We start from the raw sequence: 14,767 nt of genomic DNA on the forward strand, positions 1-14,767 counted from the left end.
GTGGGCGAGCGGTTAAGTTCGCGCTCTGCTGCAGGCGGCCCAATGTTTCGTTGGTTCGAATCCTGGGCGCGGACATGACACTGCTCATCAAACCACGCTGAGGCAGCGTCCCACATGCCACAACTAGAAGGACCCACATCGAAGAATATACAACTATGCCCCGGAGGGGCTTTGGGGAGAAAAAGGAAAAAATAAAATCTTTAAAAAAAAAAAAAAAAAAAAAAAGGCAGGGCTGGGGGCCGGCCCCGTGGCGTAGTGGTTAAGTTCTGCGCACTCTGCTTCGGCAGCCCAGATTTGCGGGTTCAGATCCTTGGTACAGACCTACACTCGTCAGGCATTCTGTGGTGGCAGCCCATGTATAAAATGGAGGAAGATTGTTCCTCCAATGTAACAGATGTTAGCTCACGGCTGATCTTCCTCAGCAAAAACAAAAAAAGTCAGAGCTGCATTCTTCTGTCTGGAAATAGCACCAGTGTCAGTGCTCTTTGACTAAAGCATGCCCACCCAGGCAGACTCGCAGAGATGCCAAGTCAGTACGGTAAGTGCCCGAGATCGTTGGTTTCAGTACTCTTGTCTGAAGGTCTTTCAGGGCAGGATATGGTTCAATAGTAGAGTCTTTTATTGGAGTATTTCATATCTATTATCACGTAATCCTCCATTTTCTAGACTTTCTCTGTCCAATGGGGTAGCCATTAGTCATGTGGCTAAGTTAAATTAATTAGAATTAAATACTATGAAAAATTCAATTCCTCTATCACGCTAACCACATTTCAAGTGCTCAGTAGTCACAGGCTAGTGGCTACCATATTGGACAGTGCAGATACAGAACATTTCCATCCTCGTACCAAGTTCTCTTAGACAGCACTGGCCTGGATACTTTGTCTCAAGTTTAGTGAGTTGCTCAGTACTGGCATAGGCAAGATTTTAAACCCAGGTTTTCCTGACACTAAAACCCATGCCCTTTACTACCATCTCCCTGCCACTAACATATTTCTAAGAGATTTGGGGCTGAACAGAGGCACAACCAGGTTCTACCACCAGGAAAGAGCAACTGAGGGGCAGGACAGCAGAGAGAAGATGGCTCAGACAGGCCTAGGCCAGGCAGGCAACGTGCTTGATGGCAGAGAGAGCGTATGAAAATTCGCCTTGACTACTTGCTTCCTGCAACATCTTTTTATTTTGAAGTCTTCCCACCCGGCAGGTCAGCAGACTACCTTTACAGAAACTCTCCCTCTGCCGTTCTCCTCTCTCCCGTTCCACCCCCCAGCTCTGCTTCATTGCCCCTGGAAGACGGGGAGAGGCGCTAAGGGGAACTCTGCTGAAGCGTGTAAAACTCACATTTGGGTTTGTTTTCAAGGGTTTGAGTGTTGTGGTTTGTTTTCATTTCTCTTGAATAAAGGGCTTCTTTTAATGGACATATTTTATCTGGTAAAAAAGGGTTTTGTGCCATGTCCAAAAGCAAAGCCATTAATTTCAGGCACTTTGTTTTGAAATCTAGTTATTAGAGGTCAAAACATGTGCTTTCCAGTGTGTGTCAGGTACCTCAGCAAACACTTGGGGACACGGTTTGTTGGGTCTTTGTGAGACCCACCCTTGGGAATGCAGCCTTGCCTTTGACTGGTGAACCCTTGTTTTGTTCTGTTAATTCAAAGCAGCATGGCAGTGTGGGAGGAGTACAGCCTGGGCTTGAAGTTTGGCAGAGCAGGTTAAGTTCTTGAGCCTCTGTTTCCCCATCTTAAAAAATGAGGCTATTTTGTTTTGATTGTTTGTTTCAGACATACGAAAAATAGAAAATAACAGTTGTATTATTTAACTGGATGTACCCATCACCCAGTTTAAAGCAGTAGAGGACAACTGAAGTGCCATGGACCTCCCTGTTCCCATTCTCCTCTCTTGCCCAAGTAATAACTGTTGTGAATTTCATGTTCATCATTCCCATGCAAGTCTGTATTGTTTTTCTATATAGGTATGTATCCCTAAACAATATACAGTATTATTTTAAATTTTAAATATCATATTCTACATATCCTTTTTGCAACTTGCTTTTTCCCCACTCAGCAGTTTGAGAGACTCACCTAGGTTGGTATGTCTAACTCCAGTTCCCGTAACTCTTGCATTCACCCACACGAATGTAGCCATCCACACGCCTCGGTGGTTTCCAGAGGATCATTAGTACCACCAGTGCTCTAATGAACATCTTCGCGTATGCCCCTTGAGGATATGCTCAAGAGTTTCTCTTGGGCCTTGGTATTTAAAGTGTGTCCCTGGACCAGCAGCAATGATGTCACCTAGGAGCTTGTTAGAAATTAAGAATCTCAGGTCCTTCCCCAGGCCTACAGAACCTGAGTGCGTTTTAACAAGACCCCATGGTGATTTGTATGTACGTCAAAGATCGAGAGGCACTGTGAGAGGTCTAGTCAGCAGTGAACTGCTAAATCAGAGGGTATGTGCATCTTCAGTGTTAGCAGATGTTTGCCAAATTGCTCTAGAAGGTGGCTGCACCATTATAAACTCTGACCACCCAGGACAGTTCTTTCCTCAGATCTTCAACATTTGATTAGTCAGGATTTTAAAGCTTTGCCAGTTTGATGGTTTTTAAAATATAGTTATCTCATCATAATTTTATTTTCTCTGATTACTAGTGAAGTTGAATGTCTTAACATGTTTATTGGCCATTCAGGTTTCCTTTGCCAAGAATTACATTTTCATTTCTTTTGCCTGTTTTTCTATTGAGTTGACATTTTCTAATCAATTTGTAGTAGTTCTACATACATTCCACAACTAAAATCATTCCTTTGACGGTAGCCTTTGCCTTGTAGTGGGTAAAAACATGCACTAGATCAACAACGCTCCCAGTCATCCCTTGACTTGAACACAATATCTACTTCCTCCAGTGAGCCCTGAGGGTGGGGACCTCATGCCGAGTATCCCCCAGGACCTAGCAAGCCCCTCACAGCTGGTAGGCGGTGAGACTCACATTACCGCAGCTCAGAGGAGAGGTCTTGGCTGGAGATACACATGTGGGCATCGTCAGCATATAGAGGAAATTTAAAGCAATGGGAATGGATAACATCAACTAGGGAGCTTGTAGAGAAAAACAAGAAGAGAGTGGAAGATTAAACCATGAAGAGCTACAGCGTTTGAGACTGGCTAAGGGCAAGGGAGATCTTCATTAAGGAAGGAAATACTGAAGCTGTAAAACAAAAGACAAGACATATTTGACTATCTAGAAATTTTAAAGTCATATGGTAAAAGATACCATAAACAAAGGCAATATACAAACAATAGATTTGGGGAAAATATATGTAATGTAGATGACAAGGGTCAACATATATATAAAGAGCTCTTAAAAATTGGGCACTAGCCCAGTAACTATGTGGTTAAAGTTCTACACACTCTGCTTTGGCAGCCTGGGGTTCACAGGTTCGGATCCCGGGTGCGGACCTACTCCACTCATCAGCCATGCTGTGGCGGCATCCTACATACAAAGTAGAGGAAGATTGGCACAGATGTTAGCTCAGGGCTAATCTTCCTCAAGCAGAAAAGAGGAGGATTGGCAGTGGTGAATCTTCCTCTCACACACACAAAATTGTAAAATGGATAAAGGATATGAATAGGCTATCTACAGATAAGGAAATCCAAACAGCTAATAAATAGATTTTGAAATGCTCAAATTAATTTGTAGTTAGAGATTATTTTAATAATGAAAACAGCAACAAAACCTAAAAAGAGCAATGACAAGTTACTGTCTGAGATGTGCAAGAAAGGGTACCCCTTAAATGTTTTGGTGGTGAAAATAAATATTTTAAGTTTTTAGGAAAGCAATCTGACATTTATTAAATTAAAAATTCCATTTATATAAAGTTGAAACTAATAAACAGTCTTAGAAGTCCATAATGCTCACTTAGGGGGGAGTTAGCAACTAGGCACATGAGAGGAATTTCTGGGATGATGGTAATTTTCTATTTTTGATCTGGTGCTGGTTACAAAGATGTGCTCACATTGTGAAAATTAATGAAGCCATATATCTATATGATTTTTACCTTTTTGTATGTTATGTTTTGTACAAATGTTAAATTTTGATAAAGATTTTAAAGTGCACTTACAATAAAGCTTTTAAAAACATAACACCCCACCCCTAGACACACACACACACACACACTCTTCTCTTGGGAATCTATCCCATAAAAACAGAGCCATCAGTATCAGTATATAAGGATAAGGATATATATACACAAGGATGTTTATTGTAGCATTGTTCATAGTGGGGAAAAAAACCTGGAAATTGTGAATGCCCATCTACAAAGAAATGATTGAATAAATTAACATATGCCATGAACTACAATCCAACCATTCAGAAGATGAACTGGAGAGATTTCCGTGAGATATTTTTGAGTAAGAGAAAAGCAGCTTGCAGAAACTTGGGTATAATATAGACCAATTTTGTAAAAAAAAAAAAAAAAAAGACAGACACAGTCTATAATATATGTGTGCATGCCTCTTTTTTCCCCCTGTATGTGCTTATACAAGCATAGAGAGAAATATGGAAGGTTACAAACAGGTAACATGAGCTACCTAGTGGGAATGGGGAATAAGGTTGATGATGGGGGGGGGGTTAACCAATCAAAATTCAAGAGAAAAAATAAGATTTCACTTTTAATAACTAAGCACTTACCACATTTATGCAAATTTTTTATAAGAAAGGTACAAAGGAAAAACAGATTGGACAGAGAAGAAAGTGTTAGTAAAGGAGTGTTTTGAGATGGTAGAAAATCCTAAGATGTAGAAAGTATTGTAAAACAGAAATAGTTAACTATGTCAACTTGCTGCTGAGAAGATGAGAAGCACGAGAACTGAACAGTGTCCATTAGACTTGGGAACACTCAGGATGTTGGTGACAAAATTAACAAGATCCGTCTCAATGAAGCCAGAAGCCATATTAAAGTGGGTGAAGAGTTAGCAGGGGAAGGAGTAAAGATGGAAAAGATAATGCTGACAACTCTCCTGCTAATGACCACTAAAAGAATGGGTCAAAATATAAAATACATCTTCTTGAAGGCACCAGAAAGCTAAAAAGGCAGTGATGAATTTCCATGCCACGGTGTAGGAGAAGATGGAAGCCCAGAGAGGGGAGCCAGGTATTTGGAACCATTTAACCCTGGGAATGTTTACTGATTCCACAACAGAAGGTCAAGAGTCTGAGCAGAACTTCTGATAGTGTTCTTTTTTTTTTTTGAGGAAGATTAGCCCTGAGCTAACTACTGCCAATCCTCCTTTTTTTTGCCGAGGAAGACTGGCCTGAGCTAACATCCATGCCCATCTTCCTCTACTTTATACATGGGACGCCCACCACAGCATGGCTTTTTGCCAAGCGGTGCCATGTGCACACCCAGGATCTGAACCGGCAAACCCCAGACCACTGAGAAGTGGAATGTGCGAACTTAACTACTGTGCCACCAGGCCAGCCCTTGATAGTCTTGCATAGCTGCAAAGCTAAACTTGGGGTCCAGGAATGCCAATCTTGGGGGACTCCAGCAAAACTCCCACATTTTCGGCTGGGACCCCAAAGAGCATAACTTAAGAAATAAGAATAAACAGAGAATCGATCTATTCTTGATATTAGAGTTATCTTGGATATGACCATCCAACATAAATAAATACACAAGCAAATGAGATAGGGCAACATACATGGGTGAAGCAGAAATAACCAACAATAGAAACAGACTCACAGGGGCTGCAGATTCAGAGTTCATTAGATGTAGAGCTAAACATAACTATATATAAAATGTTCAAGGTAATAAAAGACAACTCAGAATTTCAGAGGGAATAGGAAAATTTAAAAAGACATAGCAGAATTCAAAAAGAACCAAATACAAAGTACAGAATTAAAAAATACAATAATGAAATTAATAACTCAAAATCAGAGAAACAGTAAACTGTAAAATAGGTGAAAAGAAATTATCTAGAGGGAAAAATACAAAAAGATATAGAGAACAGAGTAATAAATATAGACAACATAGTTAAAGGTCAAATATGTGTAACTGGAGTTACAAAAGGAGAGAATTATGCAGAAGCAGATTTGAAGAGCATTTTCCAAATGATGAAAGGTAGCAAGCTATAGATTCAAGAAGCTCTGCAGACACCAAGCAGGAAGAATACAAAAAAAACCACCCCTGGGTATATCACAGTAAAACTGCTAAAAACTAAAGACAAACAGAAAATCTTTAAAAGTAACCAGTGGAAAAAAAACACACTATAATGTTAACTTTTCAATAGAAATAATAGAAACAAAAAGACAATGGAAAAATCCCTTCCAAGTGCTGAAATAAGTAACTACCAACCTAAATTTCTGTACCCAGTAAAACTACCATTTATTATCAGGCAAACAGAGTTGAGGGAATTACTCAAGAGTAGAACAACTAGAAGAAATATGAAAGGGTGCTCTCTGGTCTAAGAAAAAATGATCCCAGATGAAAACTTGAAAATGCAGGAAAAAAGATGAAAAGCAATGATAACAGTAAAAAATGTATATATATCTAAATGAACAGTGGCTGTATAAAATAATACTTTCTTGTGGGATTTAATATTGATATAGAATTAAAATCCAACAACAATAGCATACAGGTTGGGAGAGAAGTAAACATATTTAAAGAGTTCCAAGGTTCTTACATTGTCTGGGAAGACGATAAAAGTATCAGTTAACATTAGACCCGGATAAATCTAGTATGCAGTTGTAATCTGGTGTAATCAATAAAAAATGGTAGAAGAGTGTATGATTTCCAAATTAATAGGAAAATTATTTTAGAATTCCATTAAAACCATAAATAAAAATGATGGGAAAAAGAACACAGAAAGGAAGGCTAGGAAAAATAAAACTATATAGCAATATGGTTCACTTAACCTCAAGTAGATGGAATTACACTAAATGTAAATTGACTAAATATTTCAATTAATAGGTAAAGATTGTCAGAATGGATTTTTTTTTAAGATTTTATTTTTTTCCTTTTTCTCCCCAAAGCCCCCCAGTACATAATTGTATATTCTTCGTTGTGGGTCCTTCTAGTTGTGGCATGTGGGACGCTGCCTCAGTGTGGTTTGATGAGCAGTGTCATGTCCGCGCCCAGGATTCGAACCAACGAAACACTGGGCCGCCTGCAGCAGACTGTGCAAACTTAACCACTTGGCCATGGGGCCAGCCCCTCAGAATGGATTTTTTTTAAAAAAAGAAAAATCCAACTATATGCTTTTTACAAGAGAAACATTTATAACATAAGGACTCCAAAACATTGAAAGAAAAAAGTACACCATGCAAACACCAACCAAAGGAAAGCTGGTATAACTATATTAATAACAGTTAAAGTAGAGAGTAAGGCAAAAAGCATTACCAGAAACACAGAGAACACTTTAAAATAATTTTTTAAAAAATGGTTCAGTTCACCAGGGATATAAATCAATTCTAAATTTGTATGTACCTAATAATATTGCCTCAAACTCTACAAAATAAAAATTAACATAACTAGAACCAGCAAATCCAAAATCATAGTGGGATATTTTAACTTCTCTGTCTTATAAATGCTAGGCAAAAACTCAGTAAAGATACAGAAATTGAAGCAACACAATTAGGAGAATTGATCTAATGAACATATGTAGAACACAATCTACTAACTGCAGAATATGAATTTTTTTCATGCACACACTGAAGATTTGTAAGTCCCACAAATTTGAAAGAATTGAAATCATACAAAACATATTCTCTGAATGCCATGCAATCAATCTAGAAATCAACAACAAAACAGCAATGAGAAAATCCACGTGATTTAGAAACTAACAAATATATTTCTAAATAACCAGAAGGTCATGAAGAAATCAAAATGGAAATTAGAAAATATTTTGTACTTAATGGTGATGAAAAGACTTCATATCAAAACTTATGGGATGCAGATAAATATGGCTATTATAAAGGCTAAAATTGACCAGCTAAGCAACCATCTTATAAAACTGGAGGGGGGAATAACAGTGAAATAAATCCAAATAAAGTAGAAGAAAGGAAATAATAAGGATAAAAGGAGAGTAGAAAACAAACATAGAACAGAGAATCAAAAAAGCCAAAGGCTGATTCTTTGTAAAGATCAATACAATTAAAAACCTGGTGCGACTAATCAATAGAGAAGGCGTTAACCAATACCAAGAAAGAAAAAGAGGATGTCACTACTGATCCTGCAACATTAACAAACTCTTAACACATTGTTTACTTTATAAAAATAAATTTGAAAATGTAGATGAAATGGACACATTCCTAGAAAATTACAACTCACTAGACAGATGCAGGAAGAAACAAAAGTCTGAATATTCCTCTAGCTAGTAAAGAAATGAAATCCATACCTCATACAGTCACTGGCAAAATTCTATCAAACTTTTAAGTACGAAATAATGCCAATGTTACGTGTGTTATAAGGTCACAAAAACCTTGATAACACAACCTGACACAGACCTTAAAAGAAATTTATGGGCTAATCCAATCCCATTGATGAAAATAGATACAAAAATCCCAAATGAACTGCTGGCAATCGAGTCCAGCAACATATAAAAAAGAGAATATGTCACAAGTTGCACTCATTCCAGGAATGTTAACTTGGTTTAATGTATCAACATCAGTCAAGATAACTTATCCTGTCAAGATGACATATCAATAATTTCATAAAATTCAGCATCCTTTCACGATTTTTTTAAAAAATCCCTTGGGAATAGAAGCATGCTTCCTTAATCTGGTAAAAAACCAGATTCCAGAGCAAATTTACCATACTTAATATTGAAAACTTTCCCTTTGAGATCAGAAAAAGGTTGACTCTTGCTTCTATTCAACCTTTTATTGGAATTCGTAACCAGTGCAGAAGGGTGAGAAAAACAAAAAAATGTTGAAGGGAATAGAAAGAAAAAAATAAAGCTATAATTGTTTGTAGATGATATAAGCAAAATCAAAATAATTTCTATAAATAGGATTAATAACAATGTTTACTAAGTCTGCTAAATACAAATGTCAATTGTATTTCTATCGATCGCTCTGAAACTTTAGTTAAAACTTTATCAAAACACAGGGTGCTGGATTCCATCTCCAGAGTTTCAGATTCCATAAGCCCGGGGTGGCGCTCAATAATTTGCATTTCTAATCAGTTCCCAGGTGATGCTAACACTCCTAGTCAGAGGACCACATTTTGACAACCACTGCCACAGATTGGCAACAATGAAACTTAAAGTCACTTACCCAGGAATCTAACAAAAGATACACAAGATTCTACAAAGAAAACGAGAAATCACTGTGGATATAAATTAAAGAGCATCTAAATAAAGGATACTCCATTGTCATAGGTTGGAAGAGTCAATATTCTGAAGATGTCAATTTGCCTCAACCTAATCTATAATTTAATGCAATCCCATTCAAAATTTCCTTAGGTTTCTTTTTGTGGATCTCAGCAAGCAGATTCTGAAACGTATACTGAGGCATCATTGGTAATTGTAAGTAAAGATCATGGACACTTAAGGCAGACCCCCTTAGTTTGAATACTGGCTCCCACTTTGTGACTGTGGACAAATTACTTAAGCTGTGCCTCAGTTTTCTCATGTGTAAATTGGGGAAGAACAGCTGTCCCTATTACATAAGATTATTATAAGGACTAAATATATACAGTTTAGATGTGTGCCTAGCACAAACTAAGTGCTATGTGAGTTTGATAAATAAGTAAATTAGAAGAAAAATAGGCAGATGAAATCTACTGGGTATTTTCTAGAGTCCAGAAAGGAACTCATGCACATATGGACACTTGGTTTATGACAAAGAAATACAACAGTGAGGAACGATTATCTTTACAATGAAAGATACTGGGGCAACTGGTGCCCACATGGGAAAAAACAAAATCTGACTCGCACTTCACACTATTTATAAAAAGCAATTCCATGTAGATTATAGATCTAAATGGAATAGGTAAAAATAAAGCTTTTAGAGGATAATCTAGCAGAGTATCTTCATGACCCTGGGATAGGGAAACATTTCATTTAAATAATACACAGGGGATATTAGCCATAAAGGAAAATAATGATAAATTTGACATTAAAATTAAGCTCTTATGTTATTAGAGGAAACCATTATGAGAATGAGAACGTCACACTGACTGGAAAAGACGTTTTCAACTTTGACTGACAAAAAGGCTTGTATACAAAATTATATAGAATTTCACATAAAAACAAAACAAAAAACCAAAATGACGTGTAACCACATAAATGGACAAAGGACTTTAGCAGGCATTTCACAAAGGAGAAAATCCAAATGGCCAAAAACAAATATGAAAAAGCAACTTAATCTCATTACTAATTTTGAAATGCAAATTAGTTGACTACATACCAGAATGGCTAAAATTTTTTAAATGTTGGTTAACTGGGTATTGGTGAGAATGTGGAGCAACAAGAAGTAAGTATTGGAGTAAGAATAAATTGGTACTACTTATTTTAGCATTACTTAGTCAAAATAAAGATATGCATAATCCTATAATCCATTGATTTTAATCTTAAATATACACATCCAAAGAAATATTTACATATGCAAACCAGCGCATAAGTTATAATTACCATAGCAGCATCATTTGTAATAGCCTCAAACTAGAAACAACCTGTATATGTCCCAACGGTAGAAAGAACATACAAATTATGAGATATCCACAACATGGAATACTATACAATGGTGATACAGAATGAATTGGAGATACATGCAACGGTGTGGCTGAATCTTAAAAACACAATGTTGAGTGAGAGATGCCTGACCCAAAAAATAGGCAGTTAACTCTCAAGTAGGGAAATAGATGATTGCCATAAAAGAAGAGAGAGTGATTACCTTGGCAGAGACGGAGGGAGTCCTGACCAGGAAGGGTAAGTTGTGGGGCTTCTGAGGTGCTGGCAATGTCCTTTCTTGACCTGTGGTGTGGTTACCTGGGTGTTTGCTCTATAATATACTGATGTCATTTATATGAGTTATTGTTTTATGCACTTTTCTCTATGTGCCATTTTTCACAATAAAAAAAGGGAGAAGAGAGGAAGGTACGGAGGGTTTGAGAGGTCAAACTTTGCTGAGTGTTGAATCTGGGCTTTGTTAAAAGTGGAAAGGAATCATGAATTCCAAAAATCCATTAGTTATACATTTTAGAGGAGAGTAATCCAGAAGGTGATAGAAAGTTTTTCTGTCATCAGAAAAGGGGATAATTATAACGGCCACAGATACTAAAAGAGGAAGAGGCTACAGGATGACAGGACTGGTGTTTAGATCCTACCTGGATCCCCGAGAAGTGAAGCAGCATTCTGGAGTGGAGGAAGGGGAAGAGGCAGGTGGAAAGAAACAATTGTTGAGCCTTTAATGCCCACGAATCCTGCTTTTTCTCACCTCCAGGCCTTCATATATATGTTGCACCTTCATGCCTAGTCTGCCCTTCCATCATCCCTTCACCTACCTCATATCTGTCCTTGAGAACTCAGCTCTGAGACCCTCTCCTCCAAGAAATCCCACCCCCTGCCTGCTCCTTTCTAAGAGCTGCCCAGCCCACAATAGTCAGGGTCACATGGCCCAGTACCTCTCTGTTTTCCACCCCATGGACCAATCTTTCACCTTCTGCAGACAAATGACACCTGCATTACTGGCTGCCTGGCTGAGGTCTGGTGCTGACAGTCAAGGCTATGGGCTGAACAAGGCAGAACTGAAAATGCACTGGAGGGGTCTCCCCAGACAGGTGACAGAGACAGAGCTCTGGAAGGGCTTTCCTTCCCTGAGATTCCTCCCTTCAGTGGCCTTCAAGAGGAGGAAGCAGCGAAAGAAATGAGTTTGCCTCTGAGTTGGGACTCAGCACGTTTCCATGCATAGTCTTAACCTAGCCTCTCCCCACCCCACAGAAGTGAATGGAGCAGTTATTATCAGTCCCATTTTACAAACTAGGAAGCTCAGACCCTGAGAAATAAAATAAATACCTTACTCAAGGATCACAAAGGCAGAGCTGCATGGTAAATTCTGGCTGCTGCATCCCAGGATCTGCCTATCAACATGAAATGGAGACTCAGGAGTTACTTGTTCAACAAACTCATCCTTTGTTTTCCTAGACCGGGGGAGAAGCAGATGCTGTCCTCAAGCATGGAAATGTCCAGAGTTTTCAAAACCTTGTTTTGGGGAAACTTGGGAAAGGACCAAAAGATAGGGAGCCAAGTGTTTTGGTAGACCGGAGCACTTAACAGCCAACGCATTAGGTAACCAGCCTCCATGCAAGCAGCTGATCCTGTAGCCCAAACCCTTAACCCATCCCAGAGGCTGGCTATCCTCTGCCTCCCACTTCCTCCTCTCTGACTTAGCCAGAGTCTCTGAGAATCAGAGGCATGCAATTTAGCAAGTATGCAGGGACCACCTGCTAGGAGTGCTCAGCAGCTATTGAGGGCTACTGTACCACAGTGCCGTGGCATCTTTGGGGGGCCTACAGCAGATGGGGGTGTCAAGAGCCATCCTTGGCTCAAGTCCAGCAAGGTCTGAGGAGGTTCACTTCCCTTTCTTGCTCTCAAAGACATTCACATTCACTGATTTGGTACATATTTACCAAGGTCCCCTATAGGCTGAGGAGACCTCTCCAGAAACAGTGGCGCTCTGGAAACAAGTGGTCTGGCCTTGGCTTGGGTACTGAATAACTGAGGGGGCATTCTCCCAGACCTAAAGTTACCTCCCAGAGGTATGGAAACTTGATGAGGGCACCCTCTTGCCTCCGGTTCCCACCAAACTCCAAGAGGCCTCCTACAATGCCTGATGGGGAAGGGAAGCAAGGAGAGAAGTTAGGCAAGAGACATGAGCCCTAGCCTGCTCCTGAGGTTGGTGAGTCTCGACTTGGCCACTTCTTAGAGTCCCAGTGCCAAGGTCCGAAGGCCTGTGCTGCCTATAAAGAAGAGGCCCCCACATCCCAAGAGCAGCCAAACCAGCCCACCCATTGATTTGACTGAGAACATCAAGGAGGACAACAGAATGAAACAATCTTTAATAAAATTCCTATAGAAAACTCAGTCACAGGGCAAATACTCAGTTCTCTTTCCCATGTCTTTGAGGATTGAGAGCTCCCAACAGTCTTTGGAGAATAAGCAGTAGTTTTGCTGGATGTTGTCAGTACTCAGAAAGAGCATCCATTTACACATTCAAACCAGTAGTTCCTATTGCACATATTAACATTATTTGCCACCTAGCACCCTAAATATACGGTACCTCAACAAATAAATTAAAGAATTCCATGTGGCATGAAACCATTTCAATTTGAACGAATATCCTTGAAAAATCACATTATCACAAGTTTTAATAAATATAGTAAGAACAGCTGGCATTTTACTAAAATACTGAATTTCAGATCTGGAGTTTATTCCATAAAATTTCCTTTTCATTTGCTTTCTGTTTTGGGTACGTTTGCTCAAGTATTATGCTCTATGAAGTGAACTCTCATAGATACCATGTAAAAACTATTAATATGCGCCTCATTACAGAAGCAGCTGGAAGAACTGGATCACATAGTTAACTAAAAAGTAACAAAGGAAAAAGCTCTGCTTTTTGTAAAATTTTAAAACACAGGATGAAGAAAACCAAAGAAACATCTTTTTATATAGAACTCCCACTAGAAATTTTATAAATATATATGCAGCATATATATTATATTTGCCTCACCAGCAGATTTTCAGCAAGTCTGGTTGCAATGATGCTATCGTGGTAGATAAATATCAAAAGAATTAATGTTTCCACAGATTTAAAAGATTTCTTTTGAAAAATAATCATAATTTCAAATTATATTATAATTTGTAGTTTACACAATTTAAAAAGGGAAGAAAGATACCTTTCTTTTAAGCCTCATTTGGAAAGTAAGAACAGCCACCTGTCCCCAGGTGTGGATAAGTTGGCTGAGTGATAACACTTGGTCACAATATGATGAAGAAGTATTTACACCTTTCCAGACAAGTACCAAGTAAAAAAAAAAAAAAAAAGACAGAAAGACAAAAAACAATCTCTAGTAGCATTCCTTGGCGTGCAAAGTCAGCAGAAAATGATTATCCATAATGTTGACAGTTTTCATGACGAATCTTGGAAGCATTCAAAAAGCAGAGGGTGGTCATGAGGGAGTGTTCAGATTAGGTTCTGTGGGATGCCTTGTTCTTAATTTAACTCTGAGTTCCAGGATTCCATTCCCTTTATAACATCTCTGGCAGGGTCACGTACAATTTAGTGCAAGTGCAAAAGGAAAACTAAACAAAACCAACAAATACATTAGGAGCAAAGGCTGATCGTTAAGATCGGTAGTCTTTCCGGACTGTGTGGGCCATCCAGTTTACTTTAGTAGTCCAGCTTTCCCTGAGTGCCTCATCAAATTTTTGCTTAAATTGCTTGAGTGCTTCTTCTTCACTCTTCCCTAGGGCAAGAGAGTCCTAAAAATGAAGGAAAAGAAAATCAGACTTTATACATCCTCTGTAGTGACATACAAATAACAAAGTCTGCAGGAGGCTGGCTCAGCCATGCCTCCCCAGCCACCATGCAGCAGTGTGCCTCATCTTCTCATTGAAATGCTGTTTGCAGGAGGGAGAATGAACACCAAGGTAGGGTGATAATATGACCTCTACCAAAGGGTTTCTGAAGATGAAATGAATTTATGATTACTGCAAGATAACTACTCAGCTGCTTGCCACTATTGCTCCCAGGTAAGAACTGTCTCACAGGAAATGACTT

General features: G+C 38.8%; 1 protein-coding gene across 3 annotated transcripts in view; it reads right to left on the bottom strand.

Moving 5' to 3' along the window:
* Positions 1 to 13,024: 13,024 nt before the first annotated feature.
* Positions 13,025 to 14,767, bottom strand: part of PIK3CB (phosphatidylinositol-4,5-bisphosphate 3-kinase catalytic subunit beta) — a 169,642-nt gene continuing 167,899 nt past the window's right edge. For all 3 annotated transcript variants that reach the window (XR_006517263.2, XM_014852000.3, XM_044754229.2), the window contains one exon: positions 13,025 to 14,469. Coding sequence is in view for 2 of the 3 variants with exons in the window: in XM_014852000.3 (XP_014707486.2) it covers positions 14,332 to 14,469 (138 nt within the window). In the remaining variant the exon portion in view is untranslated. The remainder of the gene's footprint in view (positions 14,470 to 14,767) is intronic.

The sequence above is a fragment of the Equus asinus genome, chromosome 21, assembly GCF_041296235.1.
Source record: "Equus asinus isolate D_3611 breed Donkey chromosome 21, EquAss-T2T_v2, whole genome shotgun sequence".
Classification (NCBI taxonomy): domain Eukaryota; kingdom Metazoa; phylum Chordata; class Mammalia; order Perissodactyla; family Equidae; genus Equus; species Equus asinus.